We start from the raw sequence: 25,472 nt of genomic DNA on the forward strand, positions 1-25,472 counted from the left end.
AAGTACCGACAATGAATAAGTATTGTGTCAATGGTTTTAAGTTTCAAACTGAAGAAGTTTCAAGGAACACGAAAACAAATAATAGCGGTGTCTACATACAAGGTGATGTTGATGGTACTGGTCAAACTATTGAATATTATGGTGTCATTCAAGAGATTATTTAAGTGAGGTATTCAGGTTGGCCTAAGAAGAAGATTGTATTGTTTCGGTGTGAGTGATTTGACCTATCACATAGAGGCACAAAGGTGGACCATCAACATAATATAATTGAAGTTAAGCACACCAGGAACTACATAAGTTATGATCCTTTTATTATTGCACAAAATTGTAAACAAGTGTATTACGCTTCATGTCCATTGTGTAGAGACAAAGCTGATTGGTGGGTTGTTATAAAAAGTTAGCATGTGGGAAGAATTGAAATTGACAATGTCTTAGATGTGGCGTATCAAAATAACGTTGCAATTGTTCAACAAGAAGTTGATGTTGAATTGGAAACCACACTACAACATCCTGAACACATATTAGAAGAAGTATCTGATGATGAGATATTGAATGTTGAGGAAGAAATATCTGAGAATGAGGAAAATGAATCATTTGATGACGAAGAATGAGACAATAATGAAAATGAAACAACTAAGGAGGAATAGTGTAGAATGAAAGCTAGCTAGTATATATGTAAGTGTATTTTGCTTATTTTTTTTAATTTATGATTTTTATATATATTATACATGTAAATTTTCATACAGATGTCATCAGGCGGTGACGGTGATAGACATCACGAGAATCTTGGAGTTAGTAAACAGGCTAAGAAGAAGAAGTCTAGGAGACCGATAGATCCTAAGGATATTGCAGGATCTATTTCTTCTGCGCCAAAGCGCATCAGCCATGATACTGATTTATTTGTCGTTCCGTTTGGTACAACGAATCCTCAACAATATTATCCTAATTACCGTCGACCAGTTGGTGCTTCAGCTACTTTACAGCCATTGCCTTCACGAAGCTACGTGGACCTACCTTTACAAGTTATTCGTCGAGCACGACCCTTATCAGCAGGTACTCCATCTCCCACAGGTACATCTCCTCAGTTATTTGCCATGAGGCTTGGAGATTCTAGTAGCGAGCAGTCAGATGTTATGGCCGGTACGCCTCCATTGACTCAGCGTTTTGTGCATCCTGATGTATCACCCTCGTCTATAGCTACACCTAGTGCTACACCACATGATACGATGTCTGCTCTAGCTATTGGTCAGAAGGACATACTTGGTAGAGTCATGATTGAGCCGGATGGATCATCATAAGTTTATTTTATTATCTATTTGTTAGTTTATTTTATTTATTTCTTATACTTTAATATATTATTCATGAACTAACATATTTATTATGTGTTTTGCAGGTGGCATCCTGCAAAGGATGCTGCTCGGGCTTTAAAGATTGTGTTAGAAGACTCTATACACAGGCTTATCACTCTTGGAGTGAGATTTCAAACAGTATATGCCAGGCGATGTTTAATAACTTTAAGGTATATATTTGTTAGTTAAGTTTAGTATACTGTACTTATTTTTACTATCGATTTAATTAACGTTATTCAATTTTTTTCAGACTATGTGTACTTGGGAGTCGAGGTACAATTTGGTCATTGGGATCACATTTGAGAGGAAGGCATCCGCCAGACTTTCTAGCTGGCTAAAGAGCGTTCGGGATAGTGGTGAACGTCCCGATTAGATGTTGCCTCATGTTTTTGATGAATTGGGTAAGTATTGGAACACAGACAAGTTTAAGGCAATATCAGATCAAGCCAAAATGGCTAGATACAGTCTTAAAGGTGGCTCGTTGCACATCGGAGGTGCAAAGACAGTTGGAACAATTGCACGAGAGATGGTAAGTTCTAATTCAAACTTTTAAATAAATAATTAGTTGATACATATATATCGTTATAAATTTCAGTTTTTATTTATAGGAAAAAGAATTGGGACGCACTCCTATTAAACCAGAGGTTTTCAAGAAGACTCATGTCAGGAAAAAAGAAAATGAGTCGGATCCGGATGTGTGGGTGGAGGATAGGGTCGAACGAACTTTTGTAAGTTATTTAATATGAATAATATATATCAATAGTGAATATATTTATGATATATATATATATATATATATATATATATTGATGTCAATTTTTATATTTAATATGCAGAATGACTTTCATAAGTACGTCGCTGAGAATCTAGATAGTTCGATCTAATTGACACCTGAACTGTCCACTCATATTTGGAAAGAAAAAGTGGTAGGGGGACACACAAGGGTAGATGCTATAGTCTAGGCTCTCGCAACGATGTTAGACACCTTCAGTCAGGCTTAGAAGGTATTGGATCGTCACGTCAAGCCGAGGCACTTGACAGTGTTCAGATTGCTGCTATGTCGGATCAAATAGCTAAACTTACAGCGACACTAGCAGAGTCAGAGCAGAAAAGAGTAGCTGAACAAGAAAGCATGAGTGAGACCGTTCAACAAATCAAAGAACAAGTGATGAACCTCGCTCGTCGACCTACTACTTCGGCTCCCGATGACACCGACGACGAGAGTGATGAGGATGATTATGTAGATCTCACTCCCTAGTTTAGATCTCTGGACATTTATTAACTTTTTGAAATTTTGAAACAAATTTTTTAATTTATGATTTAGATACTTTTGAATATTATTTTAAGTTTTTTGTTTTATGTTTTGTTTAGATTGTTTATAATTGTGTGTGTTTGATTGGGCTTAATAGTGTAGAATTGAATTGAATTGCATTTGCAAGTGGGCAGCAAAAGCTGTGAGCTGCTACTGTCAAATATATAGCAGAAAAAGCGACGGACAGTGTGGTTTAGTCCGTCGCTTTTCTGGGTTTTAATTTTTTTAAAAACCCAGAAAAGCGACAGACAGCGTGGTTTAGTTCGTCGCTTTTATGGGATTTTCAAAAATAAAATTTCCACAAAAGCGACGAACTACGTCGTCGTTTAGAAATAAAAAAATGAAAATAAAAATAAAACGACGGAGTCCGTCGCTTTTGTTAAAAAATTAAAAATAAAACAAAGTCAAAAAGAGACGCAGTCTGTCGCTTTTTGAAAAGCGACGCCATCCGTCGCTTTTTGAAATGCGACGCAGTTCGTTGCTTTAATAAAAGCGACGCTGTCCGTCGCTTTTTAAAAAGCGTCGGGTTAAAAAATGACGGAGGTGACTGCGTCGTTTTTCCATCGATTTTGACCAAAATAGCAACGCAGTCCGTCGTTTTTCGAAAATTTTTTAGTAGTGAAGTATCTAATGATGAGATACTGAATGTTGAGAAAGAACTATCCGAGAATGAGGAAAATGAGTCATTTGATGACGAAGAATGGGACGATATTGAAAATGAAACAACTGAGGAGGAAGAATGGGAGAATGATAGAATTGAAACAAGCGAGGAGGAATAGTGTAGAATGAAAGCTAGCTAATATATATATATATATATATATATATATGTAAGTGTATTTTGCTAATTTTATTGATACATGTAAATTTGCATACAGATGTTATCAGGCGGTGATAGTGATAGACATCGCGAGCATCTTGGAGTTAGCCAGACTAAACAGGCTAAAAAGAAGAAATCTAGAAGACCCATAGATCTTGGGGATATTGCAGCATCTATTTCTTCTGCGCCAGAGCACATCAACCATGATACTCATATACTTGTTGTTCCGTTTGATACGGCGGATCCTCAACAATATTATCCCAATTACCGTTGACCAGTAGGTGCTTTCTCTACTTCACAGACAGTGCCTTCAGTATGCTACGAGGACCTACCTTTACATGTTATTCGTTGAGGACGACCTTTATCGGCAGGTACTTCATCTCCCACAGGTGCATCTTCTCAATTATCTACTATGAGGATTAGAGATTCTAGTATTGAGTAGTCAGATGCTATGGCCGGTACGCCTCCATTAACTCAGCGTTATGTGCATCCTGATGTATCACCCTCATCTACAGCTACACCTAGTGCTACTCCAGATGAGATGCTTCCTCTAGTTCCTGGCCAGAAGGACAGACTTATTACTCTTGGGGTGAAATCCCAAACAGTATACGCCAGACAATGTTTAATAACTTTAAGGTATATATTTTTTAGTTAAGTTTAGTGTACTTTACTTTTTTTCACTATCGATCTAATTAACGTTATTCAATTATTTTATTCAGACTATGTGTACTTGGGAGGCGAGGCACAATCATGTCCTTTCGACCACATTTGAAAGAAAGTCATCTGCCAGACTGTCTGCCTGGCTAAAGAAAGTTCAGGATAGTGATGAACGTCCGGATTGAATGTTGCCGCATGTTTTTGATGATCTGGGTCGGTATTGGAACACATACAAGTTTAAGGCAATATCAAACCAAACCAAAAAGGCTAGAGGCAGTCTTAAGGGTGACTCATTGCACACAGGAGGTGCAAAGTCTGTTGGAACAATTGCAAGAGAAATGGTAATTAGTTCTAATTCAAACTTTTAAATAAATAATTAGTTGATTCATATATATCGTTATAAATTTCAGTTTTTAATTTATAGGAAAAAGAATTGGGACGCACTCCCATTGCTCCGGAGGTTTTCAAGACGACTCATGTCAGGAAGAAAGAAAATGAGTAGGATCCGGGTGTGTGGGTGGATGAAAGAGCCGAACAAATTTTTGTAAGTTATTCAATGTGAATAATATATATTAATCGTGAATATATTTATGATATGTATATATATTGATGTCAATTTTTATATTTAATATGCATAATGAGTTTCAACATTACATCGCTGAGAATCTAGATAGTTCGGTCGAAATGACACCTGAACTTTCAACCCAGATCTGGAAAGAAAAAGTGGTAGGGGGGACACACAAGGGTAGAGTCTATGGTCTAGGCTATAGAAACAATGTAAGACGACTCCAGTCAGGCTTAGAAGGAATTGGATCGTCAAGTCAAGTCGAGGAACTTGACAGTGTTCAGATTGCTGCTATGTTCGATCAAATAGCTAAACTGACAGCGACACTGGTAGAGTCGGAGCGGAGAAGAGTAGCTGAACAAGAAAGCATGAGCAAGACCGTTAAGCAAATCCAAAAACAAGTGATGAACCTCACTCGTGGAACTACTACTTCGGCTCCCGAGGAAAGCGACGGCTACAGTACTGATAGTGAGGATGATTGTGTAGGACCCACTCCCTAGTTTACATCGGTAAACTTTTATGAATTTTTTGTAATTTTGAAACAAATTTTGAACCAAATTTTAAAAGACTTTATAAGTCTTTAAATTTTGATTTAGATACTTTCAAATGTTATTTTAAGTTTCTTGTTTTATGTTTTGTGTAGATTGTTTATAATTGTGTGTTTGATTGGGCTGAATAGTATAGATCAATTGAATTGAATTGAATTGCAAGTGGGCAGCAGAAACTGGTTTATTGAATTGTTGTCAAAAAAATTGCAGAAATAGCGACAGACAACATGGTTTTGTCCGTCACTTTTTTGGGTTTTATTTTATTTTTAAAACCAGAAAAGCGACGGACAGGATCCTTTTGTCCGTCGCTTTTCTGGATTTGCATAAAAAATAATTTCCAGAATATCGACGGACAGGGTCCTTTTGTCCGTCGCTTTTTTGGGATTTTCAAAAATCGAATTTCTTCAGAAGCGACGGACTGCATCGCCTTTTAGAAATTTTTTTTTAAAAAAAATAAAATATAGCGACGGAGTCCGTCGCTTTTGTAAAAAAGATTCAAAAAAGCGTCGAGCCAAAAAGCGACAGACATAATTGCGTTGCATTTCCGTCGCTTTGGCCAAAAAAGCGACGGATTGCGACGCTTTTGTCCGTCTCTTTTTGACAGTTTTTTAGTAGTGATATAGCTATAGTTTAAAAAACTATAATTCCCGGCTACAGTTTTTCCAATTCTTGCTATTCGCCTGATTTGTATAAATCTAGAATTTGCATCATTCAGTCCCTGATTGTATAGATCCAAAATTTTGTATATGCTTACTCTAACTATTTCTATACTGTTTATGAAAAAAATCATAATAATAAATTACCATTTTGTATAGCGAATATACAAACGAAGTTCTGAAAAATTTCGAAATGTATAGATACAGAATTTGTATGAACTTACCCTATTTGAATATTCACAAGAGAAATATAAAACAGAGAGAATTATACATACCGCAAACTCCATAGCAAATGAAACTATAATTATTAAGCGCAATTATCAAAATATAGCTATAGAACCTTATAATGTCTATTATATTTGTTATTTCTATAACTTTCTCTACTTTATAAGGTCTATTACATTCAATTCTTTCCAAACTTCACTTATAGAATTAACTAAATATATTATTATTTGTTTGTATATATCTAATAATTAAAACCTCTCCATCAAGTTTGACTTTAAACCCTAATTTTTGCCAATTCTATCGATATAAATTTTGATGAAATTATATCTTAACCAATTATTATTTTAATTCATTTTAAACCGTTCAAATTTAACTCGATCCGCTAAGCACAAAAGTAGTGCATAGCACAATAGTCAGTAAAGAGCAGTAGTCTATCTTAGCACCAAAGTGAATAAACACGCCAAACGAAGTTTGAGCCACGTGACTGACTTTATTACTATTGGCCTAAAGTCTCAAATATTTCATATAATAAATAATTATAATGAGTTGTCATCCTGTGATTCGTTATATGTCAAATCGTGGTACGATGATGTTATTCCCCACCCTACAAATTAATCACTTTTAAACCCCACTCTATGTACACTCTTAATTGGCTACACCAAAATTATACGAAACGTTCTTTTCGTTTTTATTGTGTCATTGCTAAATTATGACTTTAACGGTACTTGTAGTTTTGATGCCCTTTTAAGGGATTAAAAAGGGTAAATTAAAATTTGGGTAATGCTAAATGGCCAAAAAATTTAGTTAAAATTTGATTAGAAAACTAAAAAGTCAATAACATCTTTTTTATTTTGAAATAAACTGATTTTTTTCTAATTTTTTAATTAAAATGTACTAAAATTAATAGGATAAAAATGTTCAAAAAAATAAAATAACATAGTGTGAAATGTTATTTTTACCATTCTAACCAAATTCTGGCCAAAATGATTTTTCCATAAAATTTGATATGAGTTTTTTTTTTATTGAGTTAATTAGATTGACCTACCAACAAATAACTTTCATTATTAAGGGTAGAAAAATAGATGTGTTAATGGTAACATATTAAACCGATTAAATTGCACCGAGTTTACAACTTAAACTCAAAAAAAAAGGAAAATTTCTTCATTTCGCTTTTTCAGGTAATTGTGTTTTAGAACTCCTGTGTAAACAATAATTTTCTATATAGTACACTCTTCTCTTTATCGTAATTTATATATGAACAGTTTTCTTTTAGGTTTGTCAATATAGAATGTAACATTTTTTCTTTTATAAATAATTTAGTTTAAGAAATTTCACTTTTCCTAAATAAAATAATTTATAACTATGTATGAAAATGTACTCTAAGATTTGTTTCCATATCCAATCAAAAAATGTTACACTACTACTAAAAAACACTATTTTTCCAAAAAATTCAATGTCTATTTCCACTGATATTTTGATTGAGACGGTGTGAAAAGAAAAAAAAATAGTCATTGTTTCATATGATAAAATTAGTAAGTTCCCAATTATTAAAGTGAAAATTTATTTCTCATCAGCATTTTTCAGTAAGTTAATTCAATAAGAAATGAGTAAAAAAATCATATTTTATAACACATTTTCCATTGGTACGATAAGGAAATTTTTTGTTTCTAGTTTTGGTACTTTTAAATGGAGTGGTATAAAATGATGTATAATCCCATTTGTGGGTGAGTATTATTGTTTGTGTATGATTAATGTCTATTTCAAGATCCACTACCAAAACAAGGTAACAATGAGGTTTTGCTTACTTTTTTTGTGCTTTTCCTTTTTTGTTGATAGAAAAAGGGCAAACGGAATAATTAAAAGAAATACGATGGAATTAGGAAATATCGGATTCTCTGGTCTCAAAATAAAGAGATGAATACATCAACAATTTTTCATATCTTTACTACTTATTCCATTTCCTTTTTTGGGATTCTGGTTTTGGGTAACCTTTCATTCTTGCTAGGGTTTTTTTGAACATTTTTAATTGATTTCATTCGTATTGAAGGTGAGCTGATAGCTACTCTATTTCGATTTCAACATCTGTTGTGTGCAGGAATTAATGGTTCGAGGAAAGGTAGAGATGAAGAGGATTGAGAATGCAGCAAGCCGGCAAGTGACTTTCTCTAAACGGAGAAATGGAGTTATGAAGAAAGCTTATGAACTATCAGTTCTTTGTGATGCTCAAGTTGCTCTTATTATTTTCTCTCAAAAGGGAAAACTTTTTCAATTCTCAAGCTCCAGGTAATTGTTCTCTTAGCTAGTAGACAAACTCTTAGTGATTTGATTGAATAAATTTCTAATAACTAGGATTTCCTTTTCAACAACTGAACAACACAATTTCAGAAAGCTTATGATCAACTAAACAAAATTATCCTATCATCAAATATATGACATAAATAATTACTTACTAATTAAGCAAATTGTAATTCCGATATTTGTTTGATGAACTAAGGAAGCATGGGCTTTGTGTACTTTCTAATTTTTCAAATTTACGAACAATTTGCTTTTCAAAATTTGCTCACTGTTCTATCTCTCCCTTTTCTTTTTTTTTTTTTTTGGTTTCGAATATTACATTGAAGCCCAACTAAATTTAAATTTGCATCCAAAAATTTCATTTTAGGGATAAAGCGCTTCCTAACAAACTTGAGACCTGGTTATTCTATCTCTCCTTGTTGAGTCTTAACAATTGCATCTTTCTTTGAAAAATACATTTTTAAAGGTTATTTTCCTTCTTAATCCCTAGCAAAAACACATTCAATTTCCAATACTATTTTATGTAGTTTCAGTTTGCTAGATTGTCCAATATTGGTTGAAGCAATCAATTATTGTCTCTTTTCAAGTCATCCACAACTTTTATATGGTATCATGAAAGCCACGTATGTATACCATTTATATATATATGTTATGTTGTTTATATATACTCAAAATATTTAGAACCGAGAAAATGACTTTCGTAATTGAGTTAGAATCAAAATTCATTTTTTTTTTTCTCGTATCATAACATGTAAACATTTGTAAACATACCACATGTAGCACATTCTTTTTCCATCTAAGGTAAAGTTGTTTTGGTGATGAGGGTTGGAAGTGTGGAGGGTCCTAGGTATCCTTTCTTGCTTGGTTTAATTTGGTTGATTTAAAAGAATAGAACAACAAGGTACTTCTAGTATTCATTATTACTTGTACGTGCCAGCCCATCTTTCAAAGTTCTATCACTGTCACTATTTCCTCAAATTATAATTACCTTATCCCTTTGAGTTGAATTATAGGTGAACTACTTCATATATTTTGTCTATGAATTTAATTTTAGACTTCTCATTTTCGTAAGGATATGAATAAGACCAAACACCAATACATGCAACTCTTAAATATATACTTTTTAATGAACGGTATCATACATAAACATGACCCTTAATATGGCTTCAACGGACAACGCCCTCCAACTTTGATTGTACACAAGTAGATACTTAAACTTGTATAAAATTGAACAAATAGACACATGTGTCCTACATGACATAATACACATAGGACGCTACATAGGACACAAAATTGTCATGTAGAATGCCATGTAGAACGAATGTGTCTATTTGTTCAATTTTATACAAGTTTAAGAGTCTACTTGTGCACATGCACCTAAAATTAAAGGTCATAGTTGTCAACTAACATTAAATTAATTAAGGGTCATGTTTATGTATTATAGTGCCTTAATGAACTATGCATGAACAAAATTTTATTATTCAACATCCCCATTAAATTTGATTCATCTCTACAAGAGTCATCTTTAGCTTCTAAAAAATATTAATTTTCAATGACTTTAAGAAAATATACACAACTTGGTATTGAGATTCCATGAACTGATTTCTTGGATATGCAACCTCAAATATAATGAACTTAGTATATATCCATATACTTGCTCCTTTCATGAAATACCGGATTCACAATTTCCCTAAGTCACAATTGGTTGCGTCTAAATTTTTTTTTTGTAAATGCGAAATTTGCAAGAAAGAAAACAAAAGGAGCCTCTCAATAATCCTTGAAGATATATGAAACTTGTTGGTAAATCGAATTATCTCATTGTGACTAGACCTGACATTTCTCTTCCTGAGTGTTGTGTGTTAGTTTATCTATTCTACTTATGATAGTCATTGAGATGTTGTTGTCCGCATTCTATGATATATAAAGTCATTGAGCAAATGACTACTTTTCGAGGATTGAAGCTATAAGTAGATCTTTGGATATACCGATGTTGATTGGCATAATCATTTCTGACAGATGTAGAACATCTAAATTTTGTCTTTCATTAAAAGGTAATTTGTGAGATATTTTGGATCAAATAGTTGGTAGAAATTTAAAATTTGGACATATCAATTAGATGAAACTTATGTTTAATAATCAAGAGGCCCTTTATATTGCCTCAGATCCATTATTTTCATGACAGGAAAAATACATTAAGATCAATTGCTACTTTATTAAAGAAAATATACTCTCAGGAGATATTATTACAAAATTTATAAAATTCAATAATTAATTTACAGATATTTTTCCCAAGTCCCTCATCAATTCTTATTTTTTTTAGTTATATTTATAACAAACGTATAGATGACTTATATGTACCAACTTGAGGGAAATGTTAGAATATTAATGCATATAGGGGTTGTTTGGTACAAAGATTAATAATGCAGAGATTAATAGTGCATGGATTAGTAATGTAGGGTTTATTTTTACCAAGTGTTTGGTTCATTGTTTCCCACCTCATCTTGTGTTTGGATTAAAACTTTATAAAAAACCTCTTTCCAATTATACCCTTGAATTATTATGTAATTGGGTTAAGGTAAATAATTGTCGGACAATATTATTTTTTATGGTCTTCTAACTAGCTATGAGAAGAACAATTTTGTTGTCATATTTGCCTTTTTTTTTCACTTAAATTATTTGAGGATAAATAATTGTCGTCTTAGTAAATTGATCACTTACAAAATGTCAAATTTCAATTTAAAAAAATAAATGAACTATCAACTTTTAAAATTGAAAAGACGGTAAACAATAGTAAAATTGAATAAACCATCTATATTTACACATAAAAATTGCAAGTTGTAATTTTAATATGTATGCAATTTTATAAATTGTTCAAAATACAAATAATTAGAAAACAACACAAATATATATATATATATATATATATATATATATATATAAACAAATTATACATTCAATTAAGATCACAAACGTCGTGTGTTGATGTATTTATCTTTTTAATTAGTTAATGTTAAACAACTCACATTTCAAATATTGTATTAATTTGTATTTTATTTATTTAGTAACAAACAACTCTCTCTAAATAATTTCTAAGCTAATTTATTTAAATAAATTTACTAGTACAAATATAAAACATAAAATCAAGAAAATAAACAAAATAATTAAAATGATTTGAGGATATTTTTGTCTTTACATAGACTTATCTCATGGTATTATATCCTATGTATTACTAATACCTTCACATCCTATAATACCATGTAGGAGGTATAACTAAGTCATGTATTAGTTATACATATGCCCAAATTCCTACCAAACATAGTACTAAAATAATACCATACATAATACATGGACTATTTATTTTAATGTGGTCCACCAAACGACCCCATAGTGTTTGATATTGAAAAGGATATATCGTTATGTACTATATGTATAATATAAGTACAAATAGACTTGCCGTTATAATGTAGATACAAATCTTAATAATATTTTTCTCGTATCTTTAATTCTCACAAATAATACTTAATTATACAAATCTAAATTTGAATGTTAAGATTGAGATTAAGATAATATATATATATATATAAGGTTATTTATTTGTACTTGATGAAGATTCTAAATTTAATCAATTAAATTTTAATATTAAGTTTGTTTGTTGTTTACGTCTGAATCTAATCATGCAAATTTATCATTAAGGGACCGTTTGGTAGAGAGTATTAGGGGAAATAGTCAAATGTATTCGGTATATTATTATTTAGTACTATGTTTGATAGGAATTTTGGGCCTATGTATAACTAATTCATCGATTAGTTATATACCCTATACATTATAGGATGCATTACTAATACCTTCCATTTGGTGGTATTAGTAATACATATGATTTTATACCATGTGATTAATCTATGTAATGACAAACCTATCTCTCAAATTTTTTTAATCATTTTGTTTATTTTCTTGATTATATATATTTTATATTTGTACTAGTAAATTTATTTAAATAAATAGCTCACACATTTTATTTTTTAGAGAGAGCAGTTTGTTGCTAAATAAATTCAATACAAATCAATACAATGTTTGAAATGTGAGTTATTTAACATTTACTAATTGAAAAGGCAAATATATCACCACATGTTAATTGAATGTATTATTTGTTGATATATATGTGGTTTTCTAATTATTTGTATTTTGAATCATTTATAAAATTGCATACATATTAAAACTACAACTTGCAATTTTTATGTGTAAATGTAGATGATTTATTAGATTTTACTATTGTTTATTGTCTTTTCGATTTTAAAAGTAGATGATATATCTTTTTTCAATTGAAAATTGACGTTTTGTAAGTGATCACTTTATTAAAATGATAATTATTTATCCTCAAATAATTCAAGTGAGAAAATAGCTAACATGACAATAACATTGTTCTTCTACTAGCTAGTTAGAAGACCATAAAAAAATAATATTGTCCTGCAATTATCTACCTTGACTCAATTACATAATAATTCAAGGGTATAATTGAAAAGAAGTTTTTTATAAAGTTTTAATCATAACACAAGATGAGGTGGAAAGCAATGAACCAAACAGTTGATAAAAAATAAATCCTTTCATTACTAATCCATGTTGTATTAATCTTTGTACAAAACAACTTATAAGTGTATTTATTTTCTTATTTTATACCTACTAATGGGTTTGAATAGATTTGGATGATTAAGAACTATGACAAAGTCTTAATATCATTAAGCTATCTATTTTTGAATTTCTACCACTACTCCATCAACTTTCGCAGCTAATCGTTGTTGTCATCCACCATTATGTACTAGCAACCACCATTTTCAATCAGAGCATACCATCGCTAATCACCACATATCATTATCACCATTTATAATTATCACTATTAAATATCATTACAATCACTTATTACTACAAAAAAATCGCTATATATCATCAAGCTCGCCATCATTCACCACAAGTAATATCTATTTTTAATGAAAACAAGGCTCAAAAGTCTCAATCTTTATTCATAACAACACGGATAAGTATTTATTATACCACTATTAGGTATCACTAACATCTATTAGAATTACCAGGCGCCGCCACCAATAACCATCATTAATCATTACTATAGACTACCATCACCACTAGCCACTATCCACGGACAATACCATCCTCAACTAGTACCCAAAACCATCACCGATAAAAAAGACCATGATATATCACTATTTAATTTTATTTTTTTGTTGAAATAATATTAAATTTGTACAAAATGTTATTTGGATCTTATATTTTTAAATTTTTAAATAAAAATAAATTTTGGGAGTTTTTCAAAAATATACGGACGACATAAAATTAAGTCACATGACCCAATATATAATATTAGGGATAAGACACAAGTACCCCTTGACTATGACCGAAATCATAGACACATCTTAACTAAACTAAGGTTCTATTACCCCTTGAACTCATTTTTTTTGTAATTTTGTATGGCTTACGTGGCACACTCCGTGTCTCCACGCAGTTGTGGTGTGTGAGAGATATTTTGATTCCACGTAAGCCAAAAAGGTCTACAAAATTACAAAACAAATTGGTTCAGTGGGGTAATAAGACCTTAGGTTAGTTAAGTTATGTCTCTGCAATTTCAGTCATAGTCTAAGGGTACTTAAACCTTATCCCTATAATATTATAGACATTATACAATATCATACTTGAGAAAGTATTATACATAATAGAGTAATCTCGTATAAAAGTGTACAATAGTATATAAAAAGTGTTTAAACACAAATATGAGCTAAATTCTCAAAAGAGGAACTACATGGCATAAATATTTTCTCCCCATAAACATGGAATGTATAGAAAAATAAATAATTTTAATTATCTAATATCCATTATTTACACCTGCTACCTAGTTCAATACATCTTTCATGTTTGGGACGTGTTTACCTTACAGAAGTCTTAATAATTACTTTATCTTCTTGGAATAATCCAGCATGCAAAAGACAATTGACAGATATCGTGAATATACAAAAGAAACGTTGATCAACATTAACACTTTTGAAGTGGAACAACACATGGAGGTCAGATTTCTTAATTAATTATAATTACATTACATATTGATACAAAAAGTATTGAAATTGACATGGTTTATTTCATTCCTTCTTTAACTAGAGAATTTCCTTTCCTGAAAGTATGTCACAAAATTGGATTCCTCACACTTGATGGTTGTTTAGTTTGTATATATCTACTTCCAAATTAAGTTTGTAGATCTTGATGGAAAGCTAGTAAAGTAGTTGGTGAACATTTGTACATGATTAGTTAGCTTAGTTAACCAATTAGAGAATGACACATGGATAGTAAATTGTAGACAAGGTCAGCTAGAGAAGATATTTTGTAATCATTTTTCAATCTGAAGAATTCCAATACATAAAATATTTCTTCTCAAGCTTGAATAGGCAAAAGTTCATCAATGGTAACCTAGTAGCTCAATACTCTTTTATAATTGTAGAGAGAAAACACAAATACTTCTTGAAAATAGCAAGAACTCTTAGATCTCAAGTCAATATCCCTTTTAAACTCTGAAGTGATTACATCCTTACAATCACATATATCATAAATAGGCTACCTAGCTTTGTTCTACATGGATATTCTCCTTATGAGACATTTATGGAAAATCACTTTCTCTTTCTCACCTCAAAACTCTTATTTTGTCTAGGCTATGTCACTAAATGTACCTTTTATTATAAAATTTCTTTCAAACTAGTTCTTCGAATCTTCATGGGGGCTATTCTCCTTCATAAAAGGGATACAAAACCTATGATATTGCTGTGGACAAGTTGATGATATTAACAACCAAATAGAGGGACATAAAGCCTAACCTTCTTTTACATTTTAGGCCAAGAAAGATCCTATCCTATTAAGGTTCTGATCCAGAGATCTTAACAAAACAAAATAACTATACTAATGCATTTAAACTACAATTGTTAATGCATATAAATAAAAGTATTCAAGGTGGATCAAATTGTCAGGTATTAGTCTTCTTGTCTCTTCTTCGAAGGTGGGAAAATCCAATTTATTCATCCTAAGAGGACCTTTAGTCACTTCTGGAAGATCCACTTCTTGCAAAAAAATCTTTGGGTTTTGAATTTGAGTGGCATATTTTGCTAGAGCATCTGCCACTTCATTTGTCTCTCTATAACAGTGTTTAACTATTATATTTTTGTGATTAATTAAGAGTTTTATTTCATCAATGATACCTAGAATCCTCCAAGGATGCTTACCAATTCCATTGATCATTTGAACCACTATCATGGAATCCAACTCAACTTCTAAAGCCTCAAAATGTTGGTTAGAGCACCAAGAAATACCAACTAAAGCAGCTTGAGCTTCACTATAATTAGTGCAGAAATTCCAAGGATGCTCCCCATTTTGTTTCTAAGAATGCCTCCAGCAACCTTCTCTTGATTTTTGATTTAGCTTCCATCAGTATTAAGCTTCCAGGTTGTTCCTGATGGCTTAATCCATTTGATCAACTTACATGTAATCAATGTTTTGAAGTTCTCAACCATAAGACAAACTTTGCTCCAATTCCAGTTGTAATATATAAAATTGAATTTTTTTCTCCAAGGCCACCTTAATCTGAAACAAAGATTGAAAACATATATTAGAAACAAAAACTTTTCTATTCTCATATTTTTGAGTGCACCTTGCTTTCCAAATTTCCTAGCACACTATCATCGGAGTGACTCAGAGTAGAAATTTATGGATGATATTCTTTGGTTGATGTCTCCACCACTGCCAGATGATAGCATTTACTCAGAGGCGGAGCTAGGTGGGAGTTCATGGGTTCGGACGAATCCACTAGCTTTTTCGTAGATCCTATATTTGTATTAGAAAATTAAATAAATATATGTATATTAACATTTGAACCCCGAAACAAAATTGATTTAGAACCCCCAAACTCCTAACCTTGGCTCCGCCTCTGATTTACTGTATTCCTATCATGCTAAGTCCCAATGGCCTTGAGATGATGTCCCACGTATGTTTGGCCATTTCACTTCCTGCTAAAACATGGTCAGTTGTTTCTTGACATGCAACCCTACAACAAGAGCAACTAAGACCTTTATGAATATTAAATCTGAATAGAGAAGCATCTAGATTAAGATTCTTTTTCAAAAGCTTCCACATAAAAAAAAAGAGATCTTACTGGGAATTTCATTCATCCAGATATAGTTAAAAATTGGAGGAGCAACATTTTAACTTCTAAGGATTTTAAAGGCAGTGGAACAAGTGAATAAACCACTCCTTACTCAATTTCCATATGGCCTTATCCTCATTGCCAATAGGAATACTATTGATCAAGCTCAAAGTATCCAATGGAACCAAAGCATTGATATCACCCAACTCTCATTGCTGATTAATAATGAAATTATTATCATTAACATTATCGAGCTTCGGAGTAGGATTAACCAATTGATAAAGAGAACCTTTATGTGTCCAGTTATCCCACCAAAACATGATATTGCCAGAATTAATCATCTAATTGATATTGTAATCCATTTGGCCCTTGTGCGAAGAAGATCCTTCCAGGCTACAGAGTCTTTAGAAGCAATAACCTTCGAAATAGGATTAATTACTTCTTTGACAATTAACTTTTAAAAATTGAGCCCATAAAGAAGGTTCAGTCCTCAATCTCTACCATCTCTTAGCAGAGAAGGTGTTGCAAATATCCAGTAGACTTTTAAAGCCTAGACCACCTTCTTTGGTAGGAAAACACATATTCTCCCAAAAAGACCAGTGATAGCTATTCTTACCATCTTTTTCTCCCCAGAAGAAATTCGCAAACTGTATTTCAGTCTCTTTAAGAGTAGCAATAGGAGGTATTAGACCAGCAAAAGTATGTAGAGCCTGAGATTGGAGAATGTGTTTAATAATCACAGCCTTACCTCTCGGAGACAAAACTTTGCCTTGCCAACCTGCAATCTTGTTCAAAATCTTTTTGGAAATATCAGAGAAATTTGAAATACCTTTCCTACCACAATATATACGACAAAGACGATTGCTTATAACCAGTCCACCTTTTGATCCTTCTGTTAAGCAATCTATCAGTCTTACTGTGAGTAAGAAAGAAAGTTTTTTCTTGAGTAATCTCTTGTCCTGAAGCTTGTTGATACAAATTCAATTGTTTCATAAGAAACTTAATCTTGCACTTATCGCCAGAAGTAAACAAAACATTATCATCAGCATAACTAAGGTGATTAATCAGTGGTCCCTTGTTATGCATAGAGAAATTAGTAAACCTCTGATTATGATTCAAATAATTCAAGGCTCTAGAAAGAGTCTCAGCAGCAATAATAAAAAGAGAAGGAGATAAATGATCACCTTGTTTTAGACCCCTAGTTGATTTAAAGAAACAAACTCTTATCCCATTAACGATCACAGAGTACCAATTGTTTGCAAGCATTCAGTAATTAAACCATTTCAATAAAAACCTCAGCAAAGCCCATTTTCCTAAGAACAGAAGTTAGATAGTTCCAACTTCCAAGATAGTTTATCATAAGCTTTAGACATGTCTAGCTTAATGACTACATTGCAACAAGTAGTTTTAGATCTAATATTATGTATTCTCAGAGATTTGTCTACCCTTCACAAAGCCAGATTGATTTTCAGAAATGATCCTCCAGAAAATGCAATTGAGTCTCAAAGCTAAAATTTTGGATAAAATCTTATTAGAGAAATTGCTAAGACTTATAGGTCAAAGTTTGGAAAAACAATCAGGGGAAGTAACTTTGGAAATTAAAGTTAAACATGAATGAGTAAAGAATTTAGTGAGCTTGGTACCTTGAAAGAAAGAGATCACAAAAGATACCACCTCAGCCTTGATGATGTCCCAACAAAATTGAAAGAAATGACCATTGAATCCGTCTGGCCCAGCACAACTGTTTGGGTCCATAGAGTCTATAGCCATTTTGATTTCTTCTTCTGTTGGGGTTTTAGTCAAGTTTTCATTATCATATGCATTAATAAGATTATCATAGTCTCTATAAAATCCAAGTTAATATTTCTGGTTTTGTTCAGTGAACATATGACTGAAATACTCTATGGCAGACTCGGAGATGTTATGGTTTCCTTCGACCCATTGTCCTTGCTTATCCTTGATTTTGTAAATTTTAGCTCTCCTCCTCCTTGCCCTGATAGTATTGTGAAAGTACTTGGTATTGAAATCTCCATTCATCGCCCATTTGAGTCTAGCTTTCTGTATGAGAATATAATCTTCCATTTTAATTTCAACCATATTTATGATGTATTCAACCTTAGATCTATTGAGATTTTTTCTATCAGCCTCAGAGTATCACTTTATGTTCTAGCTCTTTAACTCATTGGAACATATCTCCAATACATTCTCTGGACCACTTACTAATTAAGCTCCTTAGCTAATGCTTTAAGTTTCTGATGCAATCTCCACATTGGATTACCTTGCACTTCATCTTCCCAAACTGTTTTGACCTTGAGAAGAAAGTCCTCTTGATCAGTCCAAAAGTTGAGAAATCTGAAATATTTGATAGCCTGTTGATCATCATAGAGCAACTAACCAACAATATATTATGATCAGATCCTGTTTTGGAGAGGTGCTCCACATACAATCTCATATGAATCCTGTTTGTACAAAATCAGAGTCAGTCATACCACAATCATCCATACAATTAATAAAATCAAGACAAGTACTTAATCTAAAAGGGATACCCCATTTTTTCTCTTCAACGTCCATTATGGAGTGGAAGTCACCACCAATGACCCATGGGCCATCAATGATCGAATCTAAGTCTATGAGTTTTTGCCATAAATACTTCCTCTTATTAGCCTTGGATCTTGCATAAACTATGGTAGTTCAGAGAGAATCATTGCTAGCTTGCATACAAACCTGTAAAGTAATCCGTTGTCTAGATTTGGAAATCACAGAACAAATCAAATTAGAATTCCAAAAAATTCAGACTTTACTATTAGAGATGGCATGGTTGAAACCAAGCCTACTCCGATACTTGTCAATTTTGTTACTTTCATTATTAGCAAAGATATTATATTTCATGAACATATTCTCCGCTTTACATGCATATCCTAAATCTAAATTTCTTCTAATTTCTATAACATACCCAACTCCTCCATCCTCAATTTTTTCCTCTTATGATCTCCCTTCCTCTGCTTCTCCATCGTTTCTTCCTCCTACAAGTTCTCTTATAACTCTTTAGCCTTCCCACCACCTGTTAAACTTGTTGGCAAGATGTCGGCAGTTAGGTTGTTGCATTTGTTTAGGAGTTAATAAGTTGTTTCTTAGTCTTTAGGCTATAGGAGTAGTGGAGTCGGTTTGTAGATTCAGCATGTCTTTTTATTTACTAGGTTTTCTATTTAAGGACTCTTGTAACTGCGTATTCATACGGAGAAAGGAAGTAGTGGCACAATAGAAACAAATGGCTTCTTACATGAAGCTTTATTATACCTGTGTCCATGAGACTTGTCTTCCTTTGATAGGTATCTTCTTTCTATAAATTGCTTTCAATTCCTTCTTTTAATGAAATAGATTAAGAACAAAATATTAAGTCTCTCCATTTACTCTTTCATTCTCTCTTGACCTCTCTCTCTTTTCACTTTCTGTTTTAAGTTAATTAATTATTTGGGCTTTGTTATTTTATTTTCCCACTAAAATCTTGTTGATGTTAATTAATTTGCTGGTTCATGTATCCTCTATTTAAATAGGGAAGATTTGTTTAATTCTCTAGAAACATTTCACACCACTGACATAGTTTCATAGGATAGTGCTCAACACAACTCAAGTATTAATTTTCTACATTATTATTTGTATATCATTGTAGTAATGTCTATCCATTTTTCAGTACTATTATTTGGCTAAATAAAAAATTATATTATTATTGTGATTTTTTGTTTCCCAGCATTACTTCTTGAAGAATAGTTTAACTCTCCTTGAAGCTGGTACAACTTGTAAATCATGTAGGCTCATAGTGATCTATAGGATCATAACATGTTGATATTTGGAAATGCCTAATATCACAGTTCTTTTTGGAGAGTCTAGGCGTTATAATTACCAATTTCAAAAAAGAAAAGATATTTCTCTCGTGTATGTACTTAGCTATCATGCCTAACCCCCACCAAAAAAGTGGCTTTAAATAAAAAATAAAGAACTTGAGTTAGTGGAATTACCTCTGGAAGGCCAAAATTTGAATTTTGGGTGTTCTTGTTAAGAGTTATATTATTATTTATGTTTAGGATACTAATTATATAAACAAGTGGTTGTTTTTATAAACAGAAAAATAATTAAATAGAAATGTAGTTAAAAGTAGAAAATTTTTTCAAGTTCACAAGTTGTTTATGTGTCCTTAAGGAATTGTAACCCTTCACTGTTGTTAAGATTTGAGTTATATCTTCTTAGGATAAAATGAAAAACCATTTATGGAATAGTGGCAACACAAATTACAGGACTCTAATAAACACAACAAATAACGCAAATCATACATCACAACATTATTTTATTTTTATGCATAAATGATGGTAAGAAGAAGAGTATTTATTGTATATCAGTCCCTAAAATCTGAGGCAAAACCACTGAATTAAAGTTATAGAGAATGAAAAGCGAGACAAAGAGATGCAATCTAAAAGGTATTTTTTTTGGTGTAATCTAAAGATACATTTTTTCATTTTTCATTCACACCTTAAAATCTCCAACAAGTCTCACGGGAGTAATTGGTCTCCTTATAGGAATTTGACAATCTCCAACCTATAAGTTAATTTTTGAGTTTGAGGTAGTCTCAAGATCCATTTCTTCAAGTATCAAAGTTAGACCTATTCAACTTCATTGTTTATGATGTTTAACCCCTGTGTTCACGCTCTAAATGTCCAGTCTTGGGTGTTCGGATTGTGGGGGTAGGGTAGGGGGTGGTGGTGGTTGTGGTGTTGGAGTTCCACATCATTTGTTGTATGGGAACGTGGATTCATTATATTATTTTGGATAATCCTCTCCTCATGAGTTAGATTTGTGGTTGAGTTAGACTCAAATATCATATATTTACATGGTATCATATATAGCTAAGTTCATTCCCATTTGGACTTCTTATTGTCCATGCTCTGATTGGGTTTGTACAAGAAGGGGGTGTTAGAGTAGGTTAAAGTCTCTCATTGGTTAGAGAATGAACTGATAGTTTTACTTATATGGACTTTGACAACCCTTCCTTCATGATTTTGTTTTTGAGATTCCATATTTCTTTACATAATATAAGATCTATCTTAATTTTTGATTCACTGATGTTGGACCCTCATATTGTATTATTCATGGTCCAGTTAACGAGACCTAGGTGTGCAAGGAGTTTTAAGAGTACCACATCGGATATAGAATGTGTAATTGGTCTTTTTATGTATATTTAGATAATGCTCACCCTATGAACTAGTTTTTTAGAGTTGAGTTAAGTTTAAGATCTATTTCTTTACAAATCAATTTGACATGGTATTAGAGCTAGACTAGTTTGATATAGGGCCAGGATCCAGAACAATTGCAGAAGGTTTCAGTCCATGAATAGTGAAAACCCAACTGTCCAGATTTGGGTGTGAGAGGGAGTGATGAATTGAATGAATCTCATATCGGTGAATGACAAGAACCTTGGGATTCTTATAAGGCTTGAACAATACTCACCTATGAGCTAGTTTTTAGAGTTGAGTTAGACTGAAGTGCCATTTCTTCGCGCAGTATTTGAATAAGGTCCATCCTAATTCATTGTTTCTGATGTTGGGTTCGTGTTTTATATCGTGGAGTCCCACATCATTTGTGGGATGGGAACGTGAACTCCTTATATGATCTTGGACTATTCTCCTCTCATGAATCATGATCCCATTTTTAGGGTTGAGTTAAACCATATCTTTACTATTCTTGGCAAATAATGATGATTCAACTGGAATTTCCCTTCAAGATATTAATCCATATTGGTGATCTAGGCTTTTGTCTAAAAATATTGATATACATTAATATTTCGTAGTCATTTGTTAACATCTAGAATAATGTCATGAAATTTATGGTTTATATTCCTCATTTGTTGCATCTCATCATCTATTGTTGGTTTTGTTCCATAATTTATTTCATGATTTGCAGCAATTGAAGGAAGAAACAGCAAACATTGCAAAGAAGATAGAGATCCTTGAAATTTCCAAACGGTATTGTAGTCAGTCTCAGCAGTTAAGTTTTCCAGTTTGAATGTAGTCTCTTTTTAAACAATTTCTTGGCGTATTGAATTTCAATGCTTAGGAAGCTTTTGGGGCAAGGCATTGGATCATGTTCAATGAATGAACTTCAAGAGATCGACAACCAGCTGGAGAGAAGCTTGAAGATCATCAGGGCGAGAAAGGTATTACTTTCATCCTCATATAGTTTGACTTGACACGCAGTTTAAAAGAAAGAAAGAATTTTGAAATTTGTATTTAAAATTATTACTAAATATAAATATGTGTTATTCTTTTCTGATATTGACTTAAAAGAAAAGTAAATCATATAAATTGAGACAGATAAAGTAATTAATATGTAATTCAGCTTAGCATGTTTAAATGATTTGAGTTCATTGGTTAACCAATTCTTATGTTGGTCATTTTCTAGTCTCAATTATTCAAGGAAGAAATACAACGGCTAAAAGACAGGGTATGATGATACAACTTCAATGCAATTTTACTAGTACTTGCTAATTTAATTTCACTGAATTAGCAAACACCCTTTTGTTTTCCTCTTGTGCAGGAGAGACTACTGCGTGAAGAAAATGCAAGGTTATCTGAAAAGGTGAACTCTCCCATAAATCTTCCGTTTCGATTTGAATTAATAATAAGATTCTCTATTTCAATTTGTTTGTGTTACTTTTTTTCTTTAGTTTGTTTCAAAAGGATTGTCTTTTTCATTTTTTGACAACTTTTTAGTTTCAACTTTCTACTTGACATATTTAAAATTACAAGATTAAAAAACATTTTAGTACATCTTACGTATCTTTAGTTTAACACCCAAGATTCAAAAAATTTCTTTACTTTTTTAAATTTCGTGTCAAGTCATATCCTAACAAACAAATTGAAACAGAGAGAGTAATAACATATCACCTTGTCAAGTGGAAGCTTATGTTTATAGAACGACTCATGTTACCCGTTCAATATTTACTCTTTCCCCTAACTAGTGTCCACATATTGAAAATGTTGCTGGGACTTCTTCAAATGTCGATGCATGGGTCTGTTGGATCCTTGAAAAATGCCTTTTTTTAAGGATTTGATCGATACAATAATATAATTCTAAAGAGTTCAATCAACATATCATTTCAACATGCAAAATACTAGTTTGCAAGTTCAAGCGTTAAGAGTAAACTGTGCAACCATGACTGACAATTATGCTAAAGAAATTTAGATCCAATAAATAAAAAATTATTGTATACACTATCCATCCATGTAAAGCTTTACGCTACAAGTAAATTTTAAACCAGTTATAGAAGATAAATTACCACTCCCTTTGTTTAAAAAAGAATAACCTCATTTTCTTTCCTTTTTAGTCTGTTTCAAAGAGAATGAACTTTTTCTTTTTTTTGGTAACATTTTAATTTCAGCTTTCCACGTGACATTTTTGAGGCAACAAGATTAAAGGGCAATTTAGTACATTTGACATAACTTTAATTTAGGGCCACAAGATTTAAAAGTCTTTTTTATTTTCTTAAACTCTCTGCCAAGTCAAACTAGACCACTTTTTTTGAAACGGAGAGGGTACAATTTATCCTTGGTCTTGTCAATATATTTACAAGAACGCCTTCCATGTAGTGATGAACAATCTGTTATCATAATCTTGTTGGTTAACATCGAGATTTACTTTATCAATGACTTATTATGTGGGGAATCTTAGTAACTCAGTTGGTTGACTATCTGAACTTTTACCTTGTTGGGGACGGTTTGATTTTCCACATTGAAGACGACTTATTATGTAAATATTTCTTGCACCATCAAACATAAACTCTTCAACTACATGTGTTTTTGTTGAGAATTCTTATAAAATCATGATGTTGCTAGTGTGGACGAGTAAGGCCGGCAACATTAGAACTACCGGTTGAGTTAACACGAGCAGCCCAACTGACAGAAAAGGACAAGTGTAGCCGGGTGGAGACTGACTTGAATATTGGCATTCCAAACATTGGTTGGTCGTAGAAATATTTGTGGAGACTCTTCTAAGTTAGTTATACTTGAGCATGCATTAATATAGAGTATAAGGGCATGCAAATTCAACAAATAAGATATGCCAATATGAGTGCAATATCTCAGCTTCTAGGTAAATAAATGTATCTACATATTATTTCTATGAGCAAAGGTTGTGAAGAAGCCTAACTTATTTCATAATAGTAATATGTTTTCTTCAATTCATCAAGGATTGTTGGCTTTTTGTAAAGGAAGAACTTAAAGTAGAGGCAATGGATCATTTTTTCAATACTGGGAAGCTGTTTGAACAGCACTGTGATAACGTAACATTGCATCATACAGACATTGTGGGTGATTTTACAGGATTTGAAAAGCAAGGAATACTATCTTTATGGGAACTGAATTATACACCAAGACAAGCTCTCATAATTATGCAAAATGTGTAGGGTTATGGTAACTGCCGTATGAACGAGAATTGACTTGTTAAGATTATTATCATCATGCTATGACTCGTTTGGTTATTTATTTCTTTTTTATCTTAATTTTTTTATTTTTGGCCAACTATTAATACACTATTTAATTTGAGGCTCGTTAATTAGGCTTGAAAGAGTGAAATAAAACAAAGTGTTGGGCTTGTTTATTTACCTTATAGAGAAAGGGGAACGATACGCTATTAAAATAGAAATATAGGCATTAAGAATATACCAGTAATTTTAGAGTCGTAAAAAAAAAAATGCTCACTATGTGTCACGATCCAAATTGCCGTGATTGGCACTCACATCAACCCTCCGGTGGGAGAACCACTAATACAACCCAACTAAGCAATTTTAAGAAACTACACCATTTAAAGATACGGA

The 25,472-nt window shown here is 32.2% G+C and overlaps 1 protein-coding gene across 1 annotated transcript; it reads left to right on the forward strand.

The window, feature by feature from the left end:
• The first annotated feature begins 8,224 nt into the window (after positions 1–8,224).
• Positions 8,225–24,880, forward strand: LOC125874763 (MADS-box protein AGL42-like). The gene is made up of 7 exons (XM_049555784.1): positions 8,225–8,412; positions 14,405–14,492; positions 22,562–22,623; positions 22,715–22,814; positions 23,060–23,101; positions 23,195–23,236; positions 24,493–24,880. The coding sequence occupies exons 1-7, from the start codon at positions 8,231–8,233 to the stop codon at positions 24,625–24,627; spliced, it is 651 nt and encodes a 216-aa protein (XP_049411741.1). The 5' UTR covers positions 8,225–8,230; the 3' UTR covers positions 24,628–24,880.
• Positions 24,881–25,472: the final 592 nt, after the last annotated feature.

The sequence above is a fragment of the Solanum stenotomum genome, chromosome 8 (genome assembly GCF_019186545.1).
Source record: "Solanum stenotomum isolate F172 chromosome 8, ASM1918654v1, whole genome shotgun sequence".
In the NCBI taxonomy this organism is placed as follows: domain Eukaryota; kingdom Viridiplantae; phylum Streptophyta; class Magnoliopsida; order Solanales; family Solanaceae; genus Solanum; species Solanum stenotomum.